The sequence below is a fragment of the Xiphias gladius genome, chromosome 18 (genome assembly GCF_016859285.1).
Source record: "Xiphias gladius isolate SHS-SW01 ecotype Sanya breed wild chromosome 18, ASM1685928v1, whole genome shotgun sequence".
NCBI lineage: Eukaryota > Metazoa > Chordata > Actinopteri > Istiophoriformes > Xiphiidae > Xiphias > Xiphias gladius.
The window spans coordinates 10,530,861-10,553,836 of record NC_053417.1 but is presented as its reverse complement, the minus strand read 5'-3'; the positions used below and the strand labels follow the sequence as shown (position 1 = coordinate 10,553,836).

The 22,976-nt window shown below is 39.9% G+C and overlaps 2 protein-coding genes across 2 annotated transcripts in view; one reads left to right on the top strand and one right to left on the bottom strand.

Moving 5' to 3' along the window:
• The first annotated feature begins 579 nt into the window (after positions 1-579).
• atp5f1e (ATP synthase F1 subunit epsilon) lies at positions 580-2,924 on the top strand. The gene is made up of 3 exons (XM_040152959.1): positions 580-714; positions 1,076-1,209; positions 2,725-2,924. The coding sequence occupies exons 1-2, from the start codon at positions 683-685 to the stop codon at positions 1,206-1,208; spliced, it is 165 nt and encodes a 54-aa protein (XP_040008893.1). The 5' UTR covers positions 580-682; the 3' UTR covers position 1,209; positions 2,725-2,924.
• Positions 2,925-3,742: 818 nt separating this feature from the next.
• The window catches only part of si:dkey-11f4.7 (piezo-type mechanosensitive ion channel component 2), a 37,403-nt gene continuing 18,169 nt past the window's right edge, over positions 3,743-22,976 (bottom strand). Inside the window, exons 26-56 of the mRNA XM_040153171.1 lie at positions 22,737-22,941; positions 21,967-22,068; positions 21,691-21,856; positions 19,450-19,693; positions 19,207-19,303; positions 18,290-18,449; positions 17,331-17,420; positions 17,093-17,181; positions 16,593-16,658; positions 16,271-16,383; positions 15,946-16,066; positions 14,992-15,066; positions 14,601-14,767; positions 13,886-14,076; positions 13,482-13,643; positions 12,011-12,343; positions 11,603-11,861; positions 11,024-11,212; positions 10,670-10,871; positions 10,314-10,446; positions 9,897-10,044; positions 9,547-9,761; positions 8,666-8,824; positions 8,279-8,426; positions 7,732-7,920; positions 7,384-7,476; positions 6,285-6,454; positions 5,654-5,770; positions 5,335-5,414; positions 4,866-5,091; positions 3,743-4,048 (exon numbers count right to left, since the gene is read on the bottom strand). Of these exons, the coding sequence (XP_040009105.1) occupies positions 3,793-4,048; positions 4,866-5,091; positions 5,335-5,414; positions 5,654-5,770; positions 6,285-6,454; positions 7,384-7,476; positions 7,732-7,920; positions 8,279-8,426; positions 8,666-8,824; positions 9,547-9,761; positions 9,897-10,044; positions 10,314-10,446; positions 10,670-10,871; positions 11,024-11,212; positions 11,603-11,861; positions 12,011-12,343; positions 13,482-13,643; positions 13,886-14,076; positions 14,601-14,767; positions 14,992-15,066; positions 15,946-16,066; positions 16,271-16,383; positions 16,593-16,658; positions 17,093-17,181; positions 17,331-17,420; positions 18,290-18,449; positions 19,207-19,303; positions 19,450-19,693; positions 21,691-21,856; positions 21,967-22,068; positions 22,737-22,941 (4,965 nt within the window). The 3' untranslated portion in view covers positions 3,743-3,792. The remainder of the gene's footprint in view (positions 4,049-4,865; positions 5,092-5,334; positions 5,415-5,653; positions 5,771-6,284; positions 6,455-7,383; positions 7,477-7,731; positions 7,921-8,278; positions 8,427-8,665; positions 8,825-9,546; positions 9,762-9,896; positions 10,045-10,313; positions 10,447-10,669; positions 10,872-11,023; positions 11,213-11,602; positions 11,862-12,010; positions 12,344-13,481; positions 13,644-13,885; positions 14,077-14,600; positions 14,768-14,991; positions 15,067-15,945; positions 16,067-16,270; positions 16,384-16,592; positions 16,659-17,092; positions 17,182-17,330; positions 17,421-18,289; positions 18,450-19,206; positions 19,304-19,449; positions 19,694-21,690; positions 21,857-21,966; positions 22,069-22,736; positions 22,942-22,976) is intronic.

Sequence of the window (22,976 nt, the reverse complement as noted above, 5' to 3'; positions counted from 1 at the left end):
GTGTTATGTTTATTAAAACTATTTTATTACCATTTCTCTACTCTGTTCTACATTCAGGCTTGTGATAATATCTCCTTACTACAGTCACAAAATATAGTTTATTATGATTATTATAACCTTGTGGTGATAATAATGATTCATGTTTATTATGATATAATAAAATAGTTATGGTAGCCTGCCACTTGGGAGGCTATTTCCCCTTTGCAACTGTACTGACTCCCTTAAACATGTAAATAAATCATTATTGTAGTTGTCTCTAAATTCCCATATTCCCCACCAAATCCTGCAAATGGAGCTGAATGCTACCCTACAGTATAAACATGTCAATGATTTAATATTTCTCTATGTATTTCAACCTTGGGACTAGGTTTCTAGGGAATTCATCAGTAAAAACCCGTGCATACTCTTTATACCTACCTTCCTAAAATAGCTACAATATTCACTCAACAAATCAGCGTTCTTACTTCCTAACCCAATTCAAAGTAATGTCAAAAATACCAAAGGAGGACCTCAATGTAAAGAAGGCAGAGATGCAGGACTGCACTGCGGAACAGGTCTCCATTAACGCTGTCAATCGTGATACTGCGCTGTTCCTATTGGGCGCGGGAGAGGACCTGCGTATCTCAAGTGACGTCAACGCGCACATATTCCGACCTGTCCTTGAAACCACAACACAGGCAGGATGGTCGCGTACTGGAGACAGGCTGGCCTAAGGTAATATATGCGGAAAAATGTGTATCTACCGAGTTAGTTTTGTGGTCACTGTTGACTATGGTATTCTTAATAAGGATTTGTCATCATAACGGAATACTTTAACAAAGTATTTGTCGTTATTTCGCTATTAAATCCTTACCAGAGCTACATAGCTACTAGCCTGAGTTAGCTTTACCACCCATGCGTTCAACCTACAGCGCTCACGTCAACCAGCAACTTTCCACGATTTGTCTCTTTATACTAATGCTCCCGATATATCATTTGTTATTAAAGAAGTAGTCACGCTTATCTTTTCCAGACTGATCATTCTCAGTATTGCTTGCCCTTTAGCATGCGGCTAACAAGTGTGTCCTCTCTGCAGCTACATCCGCTTCTCCGCTATCTGCGCTAACGCGGTGCGCGCTGCGCTGAAGCCGCAGTTCAAGACCGAGGCAGTGAAGGCCGCTGAAGCCAACGTCAGAGTCCTCAAACCCATTCTCAAACCAGGGGCATAGCGTAAGTTCATCACATACTTTCCAGCAATTACAGGAGACGGAATCATATTTGCAGGTGAATTCATCATGGCCCCTGGCAGTCTGTGTGTTTGAAGGCGAGGCGGCTGTGACATTGAGGAGTGCATAGCTTTTCATTTCGGTCACACACAGTGGAAGGAGTCCTCACAACATTTAGACAGCAATACTACGGTGTTAAAATATTCCACTACAAGCAAAGGTCTTGCATATTAAATTTAATTCGAGCAAAAGTATAAGTATCATCAGCTAAAGTTATATACATTACACTATCAAAATCATTTCAGAGTGGTATATTGTTATATGGGATTATTATAACTTTTCATTGCACTAATATTTAAGCATCATTTTAATGTACTTAGTCAATGTGGAGCTGACTTATAACCTGCTTAACTAATTCATGTACTATACTATTGGGTAGTTAAATCTATAGCAGTGCATCATATTTTCTAACTTAGTCACCTGGAGGCATATATGATATGTTTTGTGTGCAAAATCTTAATCTGTAAAGTAAAAAGAAACTCCAGCAGCCAAATAAATGTAAGTATAAACTAAACGGTACTTAAATTCAGTATTTGAGTAAATATGTTTAATTGCTTTTCCTTCGTGGTCACATTCTTTAGCAGGTTATGCCTGCAGGTAGTTCCTCCTCTGTTAACGCTCTGGTTTGTTAATTGCCCAGTTGCAGGTTTTGAATGAAATTTGTACACTCACCTGCTCAGTGTTTGGTACATGGTTACCTATCCCTGGTGTATTTAGACAATGTACTTTACTATTCACAGTACTTGGATAAAAATACTCTGCATCCAAGGTCCTGTAACTTTTCACTCCTTTTTAAACGCATGGATAATACTAAACTGACCCCATGTATGATATTAGAGTTATTGAGCATCTTCTGACAAGACTTTCTGAGCCAAGGGACTTGGTACAAAATTTATATTGGCTACCTGAGTGGTGAGGGGAATCCAGCAGTTTGAGTATGAGCCCCAAGACCTGATTTTTCATCCTTATGCTTTTTTTTTTTGCTTGTTTGTTTGTTTTAAATTGGGGAGCCCTTGAAATTCTCAAAGCTCCTTGTCTTTTTAGGTCCAACAGTACATTCTTCGATCAAAACCTTCTGCTCATTACACATTTTCTGTTTTATCGGTAGTCATGACAGAAAACTGCAACAGGTGCCTGGTTTTGTCTTGCATTTCCTTTATTGCTCTGTCAAACATGCCTGGTCATTGCCTTCTAAGATCAGGGAGGAGATGCATCACTGACAGTGTTGTCTCATCACTGCTCGTAACTCATTTTTGCACCTCTTTTGAGTAAAGTGATACATTTTCTTGCAAGTTTTTGCAATCCAAATTCATTTTAGAAGCTAAAGGTTTACTGTCCAAGTAGATTAACCCGAAACCTGCAGTCACTGATATGAAAGGGTTTTTGTTAGGGGTGCAAAATAAATTATCATGATGATATGTTTAATAATTTTCATATTCTTCATCTGTTTTCCCTTCAGGATGTGAGACCATGATGTAGATAGTTTTTTCCTGGAGTTGGGAGGTCCTGTCACTGTCCTGTCCTGCACACCATGGAGAAGGCAAAAAAAAGATGGATGACATCAAGATGACCTGTTAAACTAGGGACCCAAATGAAATTGCTTTTTTTCCCCTTTCATTTGCAATTAAAATTGTATTAAAGATGGATAACAGAAAAACATTTTGTTTCCTTTTATTCTTTCCTTGTTAGTGAATATAGTATTTATAAAACTGTAGCCTAAGACGCTGAAACATTTTTTTTGTCTGTAACTACAATTTTTATTTTGATATAAATAAGTGCAGTAGTCTACATAAACATACACATAAACATGGTATTTAAAGAGGTCTGTGTGTGTTGATCCACGAGTATATCAAGGGTTTGTTGAAATATAGTTTTTCCTGGAAGAATCTAAATCAGGGAGTAGGATGTTGTGTGTAATGCACGTCAGTAAAAACCTGAATCCAAAATGATCAGAAATGCATGCATCACCCAATGGGCATAAAATTGCATTAACATTAACAAATACCAAGTAGCAGGCACTTTATTCATTTAACTACAGTTCAGATTAATTGGTATTACAAATTAATTCCTTCCAAATTATTGTATCATTACGTGCCACTATGAAAATGAATCTTTTTGTTTGCTTTTTGCATGGAATTGAACACAAGTGTAAGTAAACCAACATAAGTTTCAGACAAGTGAAGCCTACATTAACGACCTCTTGGAAATTATAACCAGTCCATGTGTTTTTGTCAGTACGAATTCTTGCAATGGAAAATGTTGGCAGATCCATGTTTACATAAGCCATGATTCCCTGATCCACTGTAAAAAAACAAAAATCGCTCCCCTGTCCGTGAAAACTAGAGGTCAAGATTAATAGCAGGGTCAGAAGTGACTTCAGTTCTTGATTACACTGGATCATTTTCAAGTCACAAGTTTACCCTTTTGCCACAAATCCAGTTGTTACTGCATTCATGTTGAGTGATGGGATGTGGCACGGCACGCTCGATGTCCCCCTCCTGGTAACAGATGGTATGTTGCCAAACCCTTAGCTGTCTTTCTTCTCTCTGGCCATTTTGATCATTGTCTCCGGCGATCGGTAGAGGAAGATGAGTTTCTCAAACAGTGTCTCCTCCAGCTCCATCTCTCCCGTCTCACGGACCACGAAAATGTCCGTGCAGAGCTTTAGGACCCGGTCCACGCACGGCAGCTCTTCAAACATGATGGACCTGGAGATCCCGTTGAAGAACTCCCTGACGAACTTACCAATGACCAGCACCACTGACATGTACAGACCTACGATGCTGTGGTGAGGACCAAAGAGAGGGGACAGTTTCAAATCAGACTGTGTGAGAGACACAACTGTGAGTGCACAGTTGTCCTTTCAAAAACCCACTGAAGTTGTAACAGTATTTCTTAACTTTTACATTAGAGCAACTTGCATTGACCTGTACAGATGTGACATTAAAGGGACAGTTCACCCAACATCTCAAAACGTTTTGTACATCGTGCAATCTACAGTATCAATTGGGATTCTGTGGCTTTGTTATGATTTGCTGATGTTTAAAGGTGCGATATCAGCTGTAGATCACCCCACTACAATGCGCTCAGTAACATTTGTTCTAAAATACATAAGGAGCCAAAAAAAAAAGAAAAATCACAATTGAAAAACACAACAGATATGTTTCTTTCCAAATGTAAGGACACAGTTACTAACGATTATCCACAGACCTCGCTGTGAACAGTTTTATGAGAATTATTTTCTACCAAAGTAAAAGCATCAGCTTTCTGTCACAATGTAGAAGGAAGACGCTAGTGAATAAAATTAAGAAATTAGGTGTGTGGATTATCATCATTGGCTGTCATGGTATATCTGGAACGAGAGGCTACTGTTGAGTGTTGGAAATCTAATGTTGAAGCACTTTGAGAACCACAAACAACTGGGGTGAGCTACAGCAAGTACAGTATTTTCAAACCTCAGCAAAGCATAGCTATCTTGAAACACTTTTACTGTGTTTGTAGATGAAATTTTTTTAAAACCTGAAAAGAAGGGAAATCACGTCAAGACACAATCATAAAAACAATTTTCCGAGTGCAGATCAAAGATGTCTTGTTACCTACCCGTGTCCAGCCAGAAAGCCCAGGCTGGAGGGGCTGACTTTATCACTGAACACCATTATCTCTATGCTTTGACACTTGTGCTCAGAAGAGGTGAGAGCCGGGAAGCACTCCTCCACCACCCACCATTGGTCTGCGTCCCTCTCTGATGTCCCGTTGACCTGTTGAAGTTTGATTGACATGGGCCTGAAGAAAGCCAGCGCCTGGGGGTCTGAGCGGTCCGAGTGCTCTGGGGGAAGACAGGCCCGAGTTAAATGAAACTGTAGGACTGTTATGTACAGGACTGATCACTCTGATCAGCTGATTATTTCTGGAGTCCAGAACTCACATATATACCCAAATAGAAAGAGAGCATAAGGTGTTGAATTAAAAACGTTTCACTACATTCCTTTGGATATTATAAGCACAATTCAATTAGAATTTATCAAAGTATATCTGCAGTATTGTAAATGTAAAATAAACTGTAACTAACCTACTTTCATCCTGGTTGCCATTTTGGACTCTGGTCCTTTGGGACCCCTGATGAACTTTGGCAGCAGAGAGTTAATGATCCTACAGAACAGAATAACATAGATTAACGCCTTTTGATATCAAAAAAAGATTGAAGAAAATATTTGCAAAAATATTCGATGTAGCACATCACATATCCAGTTTGTAAAAGTGTTGAGAAAAAGTTGATAACATACAGCATTTCAACTCATATAGTTTCAAACTAATTACATTTTTAGGTATGAGTTTATTTGAATTGTTTGATGTCGTTAAGCTGGTTTTGTATGTGGACTGAGACTCACACAGGTTTGCTGCTGTTGCCTTTGAGCATGTGGACGATCCCTTCCCTCAAGGCCTTGTCCTCAAACTTCACAGTGTGTTCTCCCACCGCCTCTGCATTCATTGATATGGACGCATTCCTGAGGAGGGGAAGGGGATGAGTGTTAAGTGGCACCTGTGCCAAGTTTATGCAAAGCTTTTTTACATCTGTGCAAAACGCACACACATTTAAAGCACAGATGCACACACTCACACATGTAGACCCCATGTACATGTATTCACATACATTCACACATTCACCTGGAGTCTGTATCATTTGAGAAAATTAGTTTTCCTTTCTTTGATATGTAGAAGGAAGGGCAAACAAACTGACCAAAATACAAAGCAGAACAACAAGTAGTGGGAAAACTACTTGTAAAACAGAAAGTAAGAACATGTATGTAAGCATTTAACATTTTAGAAAAATGCATGTATCAGTTAGCCAGCAGTATATACAGCTGTTCACATGAATTTACACATAAGCACCTCTGAAAATGCACAACATCTCGAACCATATACAAGCCTATTGGTCCTGTACTAGGGATCTGGACTGCACTGAAGCACACAAACCCACACAGATACACTAGCACCATCCAAGCAGACACACAGGCTTACCTGAGCAGCGTCCAGCGTAAGGTCACATATATGTGGGAGGATTTGCTGAGCTCCTGTATCATGGCCTCTCGACTGGCCGGGCTGATGCTCCACAGCAGGCTGGCATCACTCTTGATCTTGGCAACAACAATGTCCTCTGCAAAGTAGTTCATTATGAACTGCATGGCAGACTGGGAGAGAGAGAGACCGTTATTTCAATAAATGTCACCACAGTACACTCAGTGAATAAAATCACAGAGAGGACAAGAGACACTTTAGCCTCAACATGATGTACAGTATTTAACATGAACAGTTATGATCATGACAAATATATATTTTAAACAAATCTAAGAATTATATAATAGAAAATCTAAAAAAAAACTATATAAATAAAAAAAAAAAAAAAAAACACATCTACATGAGCCTTTATACAGTAAGTCTGCATACACCTACATTCACATGCATGCAAAAACATTTACTGACCTGCTTTCCATAGATTCCTGTCTTCCAATAATACAAACTAGTTTTCATTTCATTTACTTTGAATACAATCTATACAAAGTTCTACTTGTCCTATTTTCTATTTTGCGGCAGTAACACATCAAGTCCTAGCAATAAAGTACTACAAAAAAACCAACCCAGCTGCTCACATAACGATTGGTTGAAAAATAAACCTTTTCGCTACTTTCTGGTTGACAAACTTTGGAAACACTGTTTGAAGACATATTTCTGGCCTTTCTATTTCTTGTCATTTTCTTGTCATTTATCAGCTGACATATATGCCAGAACCAATTCATCTGCATCGAGCTAATATCAGGCAGTTCATCGGCCTGGCTGATCTATCAGCCAGGCCATTGCACTAATAATGATCAGCCCTATCTCGTATTCCGAATGAGATTTTTCAAAATGAGACAATCCTGACTAACTGAATAATTTATTCATGAAAAGATGGTTCCCCTGGAGTCTTTCGCCTCCTTTTAACATTAAGATATTTAATAGACTGAATAGACAGAAAGAAACTTCACCAACATGACCCGTGATGGGGGCTAAGCATGTGCTGATTTATTTTTTTTGCATGAATGTTTTGGCCAAATCATCACAATAAATGATACCATCTTACCGGATGAGTAGCGTAGACTTTGGTGAGTCGGGTGAATCCAGCTTCTGTGTACGGAACCAAGTTCTGCTCCTGGGCGCTCATGGTGAAGAGAGGCTGTGAAAACACAAACAGACACACTGGAGAGTAAAACCTGCGTCCGCGTTAGAGATGGACAATGACTGAGGCCTGGAAATGATGGTACTGCAGGGAAGTGGCTATTGTGGTTGCTGTATTTGGCTACATTAGCTGTGATGCCCTAGGGATGACAATGTCGGTCTCCCTCGCATGTTATCAGCCAGCCTGCTTCAGTGTTTTAGAGTAAAAGCTGAAAGTTAACACACAGTTTAATGCACTTGTATCCACCCTGACCTCGTATCCTGCGATGCTGAGCTGGATGGAGACGTCCACCGGCTGATTGGTCACTCCGGCTGCTGACTGGACCAGTGACATGAAGAGGAGTGGGAACCAGATGATGCTGATGAGAGTGAAGATGAGGAATCCTCCCATCCCATATTTCACCACCTTCTTCTTCTTCTGACCTGGAGGGTGGGGATACTTCTGGAAGAAAAAAAAAGAAAAAAGAAAAATGCCCATCACAGCTTATCAGAATGATGCCTTCAAAGTGCTTATTTGGTCTGACCCAGAGTCATAAATCCAAATGAATTTAATCTACAACTTTTCATATGTTAAAAGCTGTAACCAGAATATAATTAAAAGTTTTACTTGATAAATGAACGCATGGAGTGGGAGTATAGAAATTTTATCAACAACTCTGATGTTACAAATTTTCTGGTCTTTTGTGTGCAACTTTAATATCGTTTATATATCAGTTTGAGTGTGTGGTATTGTGATTACAGTGGTTAATACATACTATAATGATGATGGTGATGATGCAGCAGTGCACGGCCCCACTTACTTTCTCAGACTCCCTCCAGCACTTGAGGATAAATATGTTAGCATAGATGTCTTCAACACAAATCCAACTGGACAGAGACAGAGTGGTGTCAGTCCAAACCCAATCCATCACCGCCCTCAACTCCGTCAGGAAGGGAACCAAACGAAACCTGGAAGAGGAGAGGAGACAAGGAGAATTAAGAAATTACGAATTTCTATAGTTTATCTCGTGAAATGCACCATAAAACAATTTAAGAAATTAAATACCAAACAGAAAACAAATGAGAATCACTCTCAATATCCTATCATATACACTTTCAGGTGTAGAAAATGTGTCTCATATAGTGAAGTTACGATCACTGCATGCTGTTAAAGAAGAATTTTTTAAAGAATGTCACCATTTTCATACCCTTGGAAGAGGAAAAGGTTCAGGTAATTGTAGTTCTTCGTGAGGAAGTTGCCCAGGATGCGGTTTGGGTAGCCACATTTGATCTGGTAGGCAGACAGGCCGAAGTAGATGCACTTTACAAAGTACCAGAGCTGAGCGACAGGGTTCCTGTTGAACCTCCTTTGGAGCAAAAAAAGACCCAATAAGGGAAGGAGATATCAATGATCAGATATCTTGCCAGTGTACAGATCAGATTTATTTATTTTTTTATTTATAATGTGCTTTTTTTTTTTTCTCATTGATCCCTCAAAAATCTCATTGATTTTTGAGTCAGAAATTCAAGTTGTACAAATAGATGCTTGAAGGACTCGAAATAGGTTTCATGAAGTTAGATGAAGAGTTTCATGAAGTAGGTGTACGTACGTCTGTTTCAAGTTGATATGTTTCAGAACAGACCAGATCCACTGATTTATTTACTTTCCTGAAATTGAATTGATGGTAATGGAGAAGTCATGGGGACAAAGCCAAACACATTCGGAGTGTGCTTACATAAAAATATCACACGAGTTTTTATAAAACCTTTACTTTAAGAGAATCTGAATTGATTTTTTTTTCTACTATGCCCAAAAGTGAATATATTTCAGCTCTTTACACTTTATGTAGAGACCCAGCAGACTGCAATTAAATCTGAATGCCATCAAATTTAATACAATAATATCTGAAAAAGTTTTTTTGTTTTTGTGGTGACAGTACACACTTGTAAACAAGGGCTTAGTGTCTGTGTCTCAAGGCTGAAGAAAATGAATGAATGAACAAAATAACTAACTTAGATTTCCACAGTTGAATTCAACAGCTGAGTGAACAAATGGGGAGAAAAATAAATTCAATTGATGAACTCTGACCTCTCAGTGACCCCAGGGAGGATGAAGAACATCCAGAAGTGTATGCCAAACACCAGCACCACCTGGAAAACACACTTTCCCAGGAGGGACTTCTTCAGGTAGAGAGCCCGGTCCACTATCATGGTACCAAACTGGATGAGCAGCATGACCAGGAAGGCCTCTGGAACCTGGTCCTCCGACAGGGACTCTGTGATGTCGGCTGCTGCAGAGTATTTCTACATAGAGACAAAGATCAGTCTGATTGTGTCATATTGCACACAACATGCATTTAAGTTTGAAAGTATATTGTTAAGTAATATTAATATGGCCATTATATTCTTGGTTTGATGAGAAACATGGCAGACTCTAACCCCAAAAGCCCAGTATCCATATATGGTGACGATGAAGTTGACTACGTCAATGAGAAACATCAGGGCGTAGACGTCGCACACAGGACTGTACTCTGGGTGGATGATGTCGTAGAAAAACTGCCTTATGGGCAAGTAGATGTTAAGGGCGCTGAAGAAAAAAAAAAGTACCGTATCAGAATCCCACAGAAGCAGGGAAACTCCACTGAAGTAACTTAAACTTTTCTCCAAGTTCAAACATTCACAAACTAAACATTTTACATTGTTAGGAACAAAATTATTATCCATCAGATCAGATGGCTGTAAAGCAATGGAAAAAAAGGAAATTCATCAGAACAGAAATATTCACAGATACAGCAGTCTGCAGCTCATTTTAAAACGTCATATCTGAACCAAAACAAAAGACAAGAAAACCCGTACACTTCAATAACGGCAGCTTTGGCCTGTAGCATCCTCTCTCTGATCTGCTGTCTGATCCTCTGCTTCCTGGTCAGCGGGGCCTTGTTTCGTTGCCGTCTATTCTTCTTAGTCTGCTGCTTCTTGGGCTTCCCCTCTCCAGTAAAAAAATGAAACATGAAATGGAGAAAAGTTAGTCACATATGATGATTAATTTCATCATGCGACTCACTTTTGTTAGTCACATGTGATGTTTTTTGTTTCAGAAACAACAAAAAAAAGAACAAAAGAGAAGTAGAATTCTGACCTCTGAGCAGATCCACCCAAACTATACGGTCAGATTTGGATAAAAACATCTTGAGCTTTTTCTGAATATTCACCATCATCAGAGTCGCCCCTCTTTCGTCTACAAAACATGGAGGTGGTGGAGGCCTGGAGAGGGAGGAACTTCAGTCGGCGTGGAGTTTTCTCTCGGCTGCCCATCTTATCTCCACCTGTCATCTTCTTCTTGTCCACTTTCTTCTTCAGCTTCTTGAAGAAATCGGGCATCTCAACCTCCTTGTTGTCCCACAGCCCGTGGCACTGTACAGTCACAGACACAAAAGGAATCTTAGCATGCAAAACTAGCTGCGTGGCAACGGTGCTGGTGGTCCTTTACAAGACAGACAGTGGCAGATGGGCATATTTGAATGAGCACATGTACTGTATTTTCCAAGGTAAGCTTTCACGGTTACCTTGAGAATAGACCGGTGGAAGAACAGAGCGAGCAGCTGAATGAGGTCAAAGAGGACGTAGCCGTCTTTCTTCTCCACCCCGATGATGTTGGGCAGGGCGAAGGGCCGCTCTGCGTTGATGCCTCGGTAGGCATGGGTGGTCCAGGGGAAGAAACCAAACTGGAAAAAGTACTTCACCACAACAGTCAGCTGAGAGGAACAGACGGGAAAGTGTTAAGAGTTGTGGATTGTGCATTAACTGAAACAATGAATATAAGGGACAGTGAGTAACATCAGTGCTTCACCATTGTGAAAGAGAGACTGGAAACCATCAGCCCCTTTAAAATTAAGCCCAGGTGAGTCTTATTTGTTTTTTATTTTGTTTAAGGAACTAATTTAAATTCATCAAAAGGGTGGCAATAATTGTGTCAAGCAATTCACTATATGAAAACACTTGTTGTTGTTGTTGTTCAGTAACTTTGGACATTTTATTAAATATTTTGATTCTACAAAATTGGTTAATTTACATTTATTTCTGAAGATATTCTAAATTCTGTACTTAAAATTCAGGGGTGCCAATAATTTCAACCAGGACTGTACCTCTGTGTAGATTATAGCAGTCATCCAGAAGCGTTTGGTCGGCCGGGGCACAGACAGCATGGCCCAGAGGAAGATGAGAATCGGCAGGATGAGGGAGAGGAGCGAAGCCGACACGATGTGGTTGAGGATGATGACAAAATAGCACAGCATCTCTGATTTGGACACCATGGTGTTGTAAAAGGCAAACAGCAGCTTCAGTGGCCTCGGCAAGGTCTCGAAAAACTTATCGGACTCTGAGATCTCGTCATTTTCAAACATACTGCAGGCAGGATGGAGGGAAGGGAGGAAAAGATAGAGAGAGAAAGAAAGAAAAAGGGTTGAGATTAGCAGCTTGTCTCTCTCTTGCAAAAGATAAAAAAAAATGCTCTAATCTTGTTTTCAAGTAATAAGTTTCTTGTGTTAACTGACTTGTTGAGCAGCAGCTCGCTGGCGGTGAGGTTCCTCGTTTCTTGACTCAGAGGCCTGGGAGATCCAATGAGATCGAGACTTCTCTCTCCATCACTCTCTCTGAAACCCAGCGAGATGTATTCTGGATATTCAGTGCATTGATCTCCTTCTTTCTGCTGATGTTCCTCGTCCAGCTCCTCTCTCTCGACCTCATGATCCTCTTCTTGTTGTTCCTCCTTCTCCTCTTCCTCTGTCTCTTCTTGCTCATGCTCAGGTTTCCTCTCTCCCTCCTTGTCTTCCTCATCATTCTCTTCTTGCTTGTGGTCTTCCTTTTGAGGGCCGCCATCTTCACAGCTTTTGAGTCAAGGATAGAAACAGGGATATTTCACCTTCAAGAATCAAGGAAATTTGCCGAACACATTCACATTCAAGAAGCACCTACAGCAGGAAAAAAGCAAAACAAAACAGCAGAACAAGCAAGTTGTAGGAAAATGAGTTAGAGTATAGATTTATTCTTTATTAAAAAGTCACCGTCAGAGATTGGTAGACAAACATCTTAGGCAAAAAGAACATGATGGCTTCCATATAGGGAACTAATTTGCACTAATTGAGTTTCATATTATTTTCCTGCATTTTGATTTAATGGTGGGATGATCATCTGGTTCCCACTTGGATGATGGACTGGGCCTTAAGAACAAATCCACTGAAGCCGTCATATATAGCATTCTTCATTAATGAAACATTTTCTGATCTGATCTGTATTATTCAAATGGTCTGTGCTTGATGTCGGGTTTTAATGCAGCACCGAAACAAGTCATTCTGAATGGTCAAACTCTACCATGTTTTTATGCCAAATTTAAAGGATATTATTTATTCTGCAATAATTTGGAGGAGATAAGTGTTAAAAAGTTGGGGACAGTCAAGACTTACCATAGACAAATAATTGACATCTAATTAACATATGTAAACTCCCTGGCCACTTTATTAGGCAAACCTATACAATTTAATGCAACCCAACACCACAGATCTGCCACAAGTTCTACATTAAGTAACTTATAATGTTAAGTTCTCTTTATAACTTTCAGGGCGGTGTTAATACAACAATATGTTGATGATTTAGGTCATAGTTAGGGATGGTGTTGCACTGGACTGCATTATACTAAAATGTTAATGCTTCTAATCTCCCTCCCTTAGGTTTATAAATGTGGAGGGTAAAACAGTCCAGTTCAACATTACTGCAAACTGCAACCTCAATGATAAACATATAGTTAAAATAACACCTCTCTGAAAGTTTTGATCAAAACTGAACATTATTAACTTTGTAAAAGCAGAATTTATGGCTGAGCTGTTTTATTGGATTGCATTAGAGCTTAGAGGTGTCCCTAATAAAGTGGCCGCTGAGTGTATACTTACATTATCTCCACAAACCTTTATCAAATTTGTGTCTGAACCTTTTTTGTTTACCGTCCATAACCAAAGATTTCTCCTTCACCTTGGTGAAAGTTCATCAGTCTCAAAGGAGGTCAGGTCAATGTTTTGCGTTTTCAGGAGCGTCCGTCTGAGCTGGTCAGCAGCAGCTGGCACAGCAGGAGGCTCGTCCAGCTCCTCCTGGGTCGGCTGCCGGGAGCCCAGCATCGTCTCATCTGTCGTACAGCTGAAGGTGAAGAGGAGAGAGAGAGAGAGAGCAAAAGTGAAGTAGATTCTGAATATGCTGTGTGCATCCTTATGATTGGTTGGCAGTTGTAACTTCAGAAAAGCCACGACTGCTCCACTAACTGCATGCTTATGTGCAGTACATGTATGGACACAGAGGAAGAAATACAGTGGATGCAGGGAAGAGAATGACAACGTGAGAAAAAGGTAAATATTTGACTAACTCAGCGTCCATCAACCGACCTGGAAACACTGCTGCCCCAGGACACTTTGGAGGCTTGGTTCTTCAGCTTGACATAGGCATGGTGTGAGGAGGGGGAGGGTGGTGAGGAGGGAGGCAAGGAGTCATCTAGTTCGTCTTGAGACAGTGTGTTCTGACGGGATAACCAGTTCTCATAAAACTGCTTTACGCTCTCCTGGCTCACCTCTTTGCCCTGAAAAGTGAGAAAAAGAGGGAAACAGAATTGTGATGAACGGGAACGCATTCATAATCAGACAAACACACTTCATGGTTGAGAAGTAGAAGGTACGACTCCACTGATATTGGCTTTTGAAGGATGACATATAAAAGTAAATCTTCAAAGGAAGGGTGAAAAATTACATGACCAAGTTATCTCTCGTTTTAAACATATATACAGAATATAGGTCTACAGTTTTGCCATTAATTTGTCATTTTTTTATGTTGCATTTTACGTGTAAATTTTCCAGATTTCCATTGCAAACTCATACTTTGGAAATCAAAATGAAAATGGAAAAACGCACTTTGCTGTTTCCCCTTAAAATAGTGTTGTAACGGATATGCAGCTTTTCACAATTTCTATAAATTAGCTGACATGAATTTGTTACCAAAATACATAAAAGCCATAATCACATAAAATGTTTTGCTGGGGTTGGATTTATTTCTGTCCATATTCAACATGTAAAATTTCTGTCTGATACTGAAGGATTTTCATCCCACCTTCTTCTGCTGCTGGTTGAGTAACGCCCGCTCGAAGCGCAGCACCTTGGAAATGTCCAGGTTGTCTTTACAGAACGCGTTCAGACCCTCTGTCAGATCGTCGAGAAGAGACTGAAGCAACACCCAGCTGAACTTCAGGGTGCTGGTGATGCGCTGCAGGATGTTTTCTGTACGGAGAGGACAAGTACATGAGTAAGCCAAGTCAAGTATAGTGAAGGTTTTCTCTGCTCTTGATTTACAGGTTTACCGCCGCTGGTCTGTGCTGTAGCAATAACAACTAGAAAGCCATTAAGTAATAAAATATTCCTTTCTCTCAAAAGTTAACTTGAGAAAAGATGGTAGAATCCAGTGGTTTGTTGTGAGTGTAATGCAGTGATTCATTTGTATTTACCTTTGTCCCCCTCTCCCTCCTCCTCCGCAGTGCTTTCCTCTGGTTCAGCCTCACTAGAGTCCGCTCTATCAGTGCCTGGGAAAGGATTTTACTGTTAAATCATTTTTGCAGTTGGTGGGTCTGTTCAACAACAGTAGAATGTCTCCGGAGCATCTTGCCAGATTACTGTCAAATTCATGGTCCCCAGAGGATGATTCTTAAGGATTCTGGTGACCCTCTAACCTCTCCTGGAGCTCCATGATCAGGACAAAATATCCAATATAATTTGGTGGACACAGAGGTACCCAAAAAATCTCTGAATGAATCCTCATGCTTTGGTGACCTGATCTGTCCTCTGGTGCCATAATGTAAATCTGATACACTGAATCCAAGTTTTAATTAATGGCTCTTTCCAATTTGAACCATTTGGGCAGGAGAAATTTTTTTCAAACAAGATACTGTATCTAATTATCTATGAGGCAGATTGCCATTAAATCTTCCAAGCACATTAATGTTCTGCAGAGGGTCATGCTGTGGATTTCAATTACCGTGTGGCATTACCTTTAGTGCCACCTTCATAACAAACTAAAAAGACAGGAGTAAATACAGTGTAACTGAATTAAATGTAGCTTTAGCACTGTTTGGTGACGCTTTTATCTCTTCTGTAGTGAATTACAGTTGGTCAGCAGGTGGAGGTGTTAGTGTCTGTTCAGTGACACTTTGACAGGGCACAGTGCAGCTGGTGGATATCCTGTTACCTGTGGGGATCAAACCTGTGATCTTTCAGTCTCGGGATTGTCTCTAAATGTTCACGCCATCACCAAAACCTTTTCATAGAATTTATCACAGCATAAAACAGGCTGTGGTTCATAGTAGACACTCCGAAATTCACATTCAAAGACTGACGTGGTTACATGAATTGAAAATCATGAAAGACAGATGCTGTTACATAAACATCACACGTCGCTCTCTTACCCTGCTGTCGCTGCAGCTCTCTCTTTGCTCTCTTCTTCATTTCGATCTTTCTTTTGTTTTTGTCCTTCTTCAGGTCCCTCAGAGCCGTCTTAGAGCTGGTGATCCAGGCCTCATAGGCCAGCTGGGATATCACAGACACAGATACATGTCTTGACTGATGAAATTACAATATAGAGACATCGGCTGTACAGACATTATAAATTCAATCAGTGTTCCTTTTTCAAGAAGCAACTATTTTCATTTAGTGTATGGAAAACATTTGATATATCTCTTTCATTCATAATTAGTTCTTATATTCCAGGTAAGAGCTATAACTAGCTCTTACCTGGAAAGCAGATTTCTTCTTTGGTTGTTCCTCTTCCTCTTTCTTCTCTGTAACTTCTTCCTCTTCCTCCCCGCTGTCACTCTCAAACAGGTGGTAACCACAGTTGTTTTCCACTGTGTTAAAGAGAGCAGTGTCAGGACTAGATCACTATGAATACTGCTGAGCCTTTGAGCAGGCAACTGATCCAAAGCTGCTCTGGCACAGCAGCTCAGTGGCCAGTCTTCATTCTCCCCCATTGCTATGCTTTCTTTGATTTTTAACCATTTTTGCATCACTCTGGGAGCACTGAGCAGTGTTTCGGTTGTGTGGTGTTGCTGCTCACCTCCAGGCTGAGAGACCCAAGGCTTCCACCATTTTCCTGCGTCTCTTTTTGCCTTCTCATCATCCCCTGAGAAACACAGTTCAAGCTGTTCAAGGTTTTATATATATATATTTTTTTTTTTACAGTGTTAAAGATTGATGAGTTCCATGGGAAATTTACAAATATAGCAGTGGGTGAAAACTGCATTATGAAGCTGGACTGAACCTCCCCTGTCAGCACAGAATGATCCTACATCATAAAAGCAAACTCTTCTTCTATGTATCTGGATTTAGCTCAAATTTACTGTAAATGGTCAAAATTTAGGATGGGGGGTTTAAAACCACTGCCACTCTAAGACCACTCCTGTCACAAAATAGAAACCATTTTTATTATAGACATAAAGTAATATGAACAGACTTGGTACGTAAAATATTTTTCATGGACACTGTCTATATGAGAGTCTACTCATGCTTTGCGGGTTTATTAACAGTGGAAACAGAAAATAGATTCAGTTGTGTTACCCAGTGTCACCTGCTCCTGATCAGCAGGAGGTCCTGGTTTGTCTGCTGGTGCAGGCCTACTCCTCTGTTTAGATTTGATCTTCTCCATCCTACAGGAAGAGGGTGGAAATGTGAGTTGTTTACTTACTGTTTACTGTGTTCGGGATAAGTGGGAGATTGAGAAGGAGAAATTGTATTTGTCGTAACTGTGAACTGAATCCACTAATTCATTTAATCACTGTTTTCCTGTTTGTCTTACTGTTTCTTCAGTGTCTCCACAGATTTCTTCTCCATCTCCAGTCTGGCTGCTACCTGCTTCTTCACCTTGGACTCAAACAGCTCGGCGCCCCTTCGAATTAGAGAGAGGTAGAGGAACAGGATAGGACTAGGCTTACTTTTAGTGCTATCTGATCATTTTATCATTGCTCATTTTGTTTTTACAATTTTCCCTGTCTGGTGTTCTGTGGAGCACTTTGCGATTTTGTTTAGGGGTTATGATCTCTTATCACAGTTATTATATCTATCATAACAACACTGAGGACAGAGCAGAGCAGCAGACAGAAAAAAACAAAACAGTGTCTGCATTAGAGAGTAAGTTTCACCAGATTCACACACACATTGTCGAATCCTATTCTGGTGTCAGCAACAGTCTGCAGAAATGTTAAAATTAAAATGCAAAAGCAAAAATAAAAGGTCTAAGGACTATGTAAGTTGATACTAATCACAGGAAAATTGAGTTTTCAATTGGTCCATTTCCGATGAATTATTTCCAGCTAACTGCAGTTAACCTTGAGAGTCTTTTATTCAGTCCACAGCAGGTCAGCTGAACGTACAAAAATCTAAAATAATTAAACATGTATTGAGAATAAACTTTCCAATAATAGTTGAACAATAAATGAACATGTACTTTGGTTTAAATGGAGCTTCTCTTTCTAGGAAATTCCTGTTTTCCTTACAATTAAAACCATATAACATTGTTCTTCCAGGACACTATTTGGAAATTACAGCTGTGACTGAATGTTGCTTCACCCAGGGAAAGTTGCATTCCTTCTTTCGCTACCATCTCCCTTTCGTCTTCTTGTATAAACTGAATACAGATAAGCTAGTTTGGATTTCTGGGAAATAAAGTTAAAATCGCTGTCATTTGTATACCCTCAGCCTCTTTTTACCCCCACTATCTGTAAACAGGAGGTTGATGAGCATTTGTAGAGTCCAGACCTGGAGGCCAATATCTTAGACGACTTGAGGTCAGACACCACGTAGAGGAAGTAGTAGCTTAGGAAGACCCTCCTCTGCGCCAGGAGGACACTGAAACAGATCGCGTCCCAGATGATGCCAGCCTCGCCCTCCGGCAGCTCACACTGATCGTCAGGATCCGCTGACACACACAAGGGATCGAAGAAGTGTGACGCACAGGCACGCTGTTTGAATAACTCAGCAGTAGCTTGACGAGACTCTTCAGGTACGTAAACAGACGCTCAGTGAAGTCTCAGTTTGCGCGGAACCAGAAGGAGTGCATAAGGGAGTCGTGAAAGCCACACTTCACACACAACTCAGAGGAACTTGGATCAAACTAATGAATTTTATCTCTTGTGTAATACATTCCTGTCGTCCGTTTGTATTGTATGTTAACTTTTTTTAAAAATGTAAATCCTTATTCCAATTATTATACAACCATTGCAGTAAATAATGTAGCATATTGTATATTCTATTTATTAAAGGTTTCTATTTCCCTTCCGGTGCCAAATTATACTGTATATCAAAGTTTTCAGTAATCCCATTATTCAACTGTAGATATCTAAAAAAAATTCCTGATTTGTCAGTGTGAATTGTTTTGAAGTTCCGTAAAAATATATATTTATGTGCGGGAAAATGTATTTATGACGAAACATAGTGTGACAGTAAACTGTGATGATGTGATACTAAACTAACATATGAGTGGCAGTATTCATGTAATATAAAATACAAAAATATACTTTGATCATACACTATCTTTATGTGTACACTATAAATGTTATAACATCAGCAATTTGTATACGTTCTTTCTTTTCTTTTCTCTTTAACACACAACACACGGTATATATATGTATACAAACACAAAGAAGCTGTCAGTTATCGCCGTCACAGACACTTACGGACATCGTAGCCATTGATGGTGCAGAACATGCTGAAGGCCTGAATCAGCCAGCAGCCGTTCTTCAACAGGCTGTCCAGGTAGGCGCAGGAACCGAGCTGGTCAAAAAAAAAGTACAGAGAAGGCAGAGAGAGGCTGTCATCAACAGTGTAGGGCCTGTTGAAAAAGCGAGACAATAAACCGCTGCTTGTCTTCGATTATTTTGTACACAAATACTGAACTTCTTCGCCGTGCGGTAACTCACAGACAGCAGGTTCTTCATGGCGATCACAAGGCAGGTGTAGCCGATGAGCCAGTCCCACAGAAGCAGGATGTATCTGACGGGCTGCATCAGCACGCTGCCTCCAAACAACATGAAGTAGAAACAGGCCACCAGGTAGCCCAGACAGAAGATGTTGATCCGAGTGGTGCCGGTGATGAATATGAGGCAGAGCACCAGCCAGAAGAAATAGCTGAACACAAACACCTTCACCATGTCAAGGTAACACCTGAAGACCAGACAGAGACAGACATTTAAGAATATATCGTGAAACATAAAAGAAAAAATGGAAGTCATCTGTTATCTTTCTTGTCATTTCGCACTGCGAAAAATACCAGCGAGAACCCGGGGTTTACAGCTTCCAACGATTCCATATTTCTCTGTATTTACAGCGCAAGAAAGAAAAAAAAAAGAAAATGCTGCAAACTACGAGCTTTTTAAAAAAAAAATCAAATGTCACCAGATGCATGAAATACCGATGTCATACACATTGAAAATGCATTGTCTGTTACAAACTTACTTTTTGTATTAACTTATTCAGAGTACTAAATTATTTATACACAAATATCGCCTGAAATTGCAGAATTTCACTTAAAAGAATAGTTTGACATTTTGAGAAATACGCTAATTTGCTTGCTTGCCAAGCGTTAGATGAGAAGATCAGTACCACTATATCAGTATGTTAGATGTGACGCTATAGCCAGCAGACAATTAGCTTACTGATAGTGTTTTAAGTTTTGTCTCTGTCCAAACCAAACTAACTAACTTGCTGTATCTCGTGTGAACAACAGTTTAGAATCAACGAGTTGTGGTTTTACAGGGGGTTACTGGATTTCTTGGCGAACTGTAACTGATGTGGTCCAACAAGACAGGCTGGTCGTTTTCTCTGTATCCAGTCTTTTTACTAAGCTCAGCTGACCATCCTCTGGCTGCAGCTTCATATTTAACATATAGACAAGTGAGTGGTCAGATAAGTGGCTTCTCGGCAAGAAAGCGAATGAGGGTATTTCGTAAATTGTCAAACTATTCCTTTAACATGTGTGTTAGTGACAGGTTTTAAACAACAAGAAAACAAATTTTGTTGTTGTTTTCTTGTTGTTAGAGGCTATAATTGCATGTAATGCTTACTTTTGTTATTGACTAATTTAGAGATTTTCTTTCAATTAACTGATTATTTGATAAGTCAACAGAATATCAAAAAACTGCAAAAAATGAAAAATCCCCAGAGCAAGTTTCAGAACGCAAAGGTATTCAAGTTACAAAAACTGAGGGAGGCATCAAATCCAAACATTTGAAAAGCTGAAAACAAAAAACATTAATTTTTGCTAAATAAATGAAATATAAATGGAAGTGTTGTTCAGTCACTATTATAGGAAGGAAACCTCAAACCACCATATTCCATTTATCAGTGAGACCTAAAGTGTGTGTTAATGGGTGACATTTAGTGATAGAGCAGGTCACGAAAAACGTAAAATCCACAGTCCAACTCAAAGACCAACTTCATCGGCCAATGAAACAGTTTCTTACTTACAACAATACTTATTTAACATCAATGCATTTTACATGAGTATGACTGATGCCAAATGTCCTCTGAGGAAAATGTTGGCTTCGGTTGAGTTTTGTTTTAGTAAAATGTATTTTGTCCACAGCGAGAAGGCAAATCTGATGAAGGCCAGCAGCAGAAAGTGAAATAAAACCCACAAACAAAGGCACTGATCTATCATGAAAATGGGAGATGTCCATGAGTGCTTATCCAGCAGTTTCAGTTTACCAGAACAGCTTTCAGGAGTTTGACGACAGACGTAAATTAATGATCTAACTCAACCCCTTAATGCTCCTAAAACAACCACAAACCTGCGTGATGGACTTCCAATTCTCCACCTGCAGTTTAACCTACAGAGCAGGAAGCTGTTTGCGGAGTTTACCTAAGTGTTCGATTATGGAGTTTAGGCTTTTTCCTGCATCTATAAATTTAGACTTTGAGGGTGAGTCATGTGCATTAAGACCAGAAAATAAATCAAACATCAATTTCATGACATATATTTTTGATAGTATAGATAGCCATGAAAAATTCAGATCAACATTCAGACCAAGACAAGTTTCAGACATAATGGAAAATGGGACGAATGCTCTACTCTCAGTTAAAAAAATACTTCTTTTGAAAATGTAGTAGATAAAAAAAAACAACATAAAAAGACCCTGAAACGTAGGGTTTGTATTTCTGACCTGCAGTGAAGGAAGTTATTGACAGGTATGAACTGGTTGAAGGAACAAGGGTCCAGACTGCGACTGATCTCAACGTTGTCTCCGGCCAGCAGTCGCACCGCCGCGCGGTTCTCCTCCTCAAACACCTGCCACTGCAGACACGAGCACAGCAACAGGAGGTGGTCATCTGCAGAGAGACGGAGAGAAAGGGCCTCTCTGACATGAGGAATTACAGAGGAGGAACAGACGAATAGGAGAAGAGAGGAGAAAAAAGGGAAGGAGAGAAGATGGACTCACAGAATATGAATGAAGGATTGGGTCTCATGGCGAAGTCAGGCAGGTAGAGCCACTTAATGACATTGGAGGTCAAAGGTTGAACTGCAGTTCTCCAGGGGTAATCTGACAAGTAAATAGAAAAGAATAGCACAGAATGAGATTTTTATGCAGCGTTTTTGCAGTGACATCTTTAATGTTGTGTGAAATAGTGCCTGAACAATTAGGCAATTAATCGATTAGCCGATCAAAAGACAACTAATCACTAACTCAGTAATTAATTGATCCAAAATGACCAAATATTCACTGGTTCTAGCTCGTTGGTGATATTCTCTGATTCATCTCATTTTAAACTATTTGAAAACATCACCCTGGGCTCTGAAGAACTGTGATGGGCTTTTGTTACTATTTTCTATATTAGTTGTTATCCTGATGTGAAGGTGATCATCTGCAATCTTCTTTTTCTGTTTGTTTTGTATTTGAATTTGACATCCTTCATGCTATATGACGATAGCTGTGATGGTTTTGGACTGGTTTTTCACTAAATCTCGCGTTAATCCATCCTTGTATGATACTGTACTGTCTTCGATTTTTTATTTCTGAAGTTTAATTTTCTGTGGATGGCACTCTTGTCTTTTCTCACTGCTCTTGCTTACCAGTTCCTCATCTCTTTTTTCAGAGCAAACCTCTTTTTCTTTTTATGGATATTTAAAAAAACATCACTTTTGCAGTAACTGGATATAGATTATAGTTTATTTTCACAGAAATACCACAGATGATTAAAAATTCCATACCAACACAGAGAGCAGGGGGGATGCCGATGCAGAGCAGGTACTGCAGCACCATGAGCCCGGCTGTAAAGCAGCAGTATTTAGGCCACACCTCCCCGATAGCCTTCCTGCGTCTCCGGGATAGGACAGCCAATAAGGCCGAAGAATGGATCAGGGCACAGAAATCCATCCTCTGACCGATCACGTTGACTGCCACGATTAGGCTGATCTAAGAAGAAGTGCATGCATGAAGAAAGAAGTCAT

What these genes read in the sequence shown, in the direction of transcription:
- atp5f1e (XM_040152959.1), top strand. Translation starts at nt 683, where the DNA reads ATGGTCGCGTACTGGAGACAGGCTGGCCTAAG. An exon ending in TGGAGACAGGCTGGCCTAAG is followed by an intron (nt 715 to 1,075) that starts GTAATATATGCG and finishes TCCTCTCTGCAG; the next exon opens with CTACATCCGCTTCTCCGCTA.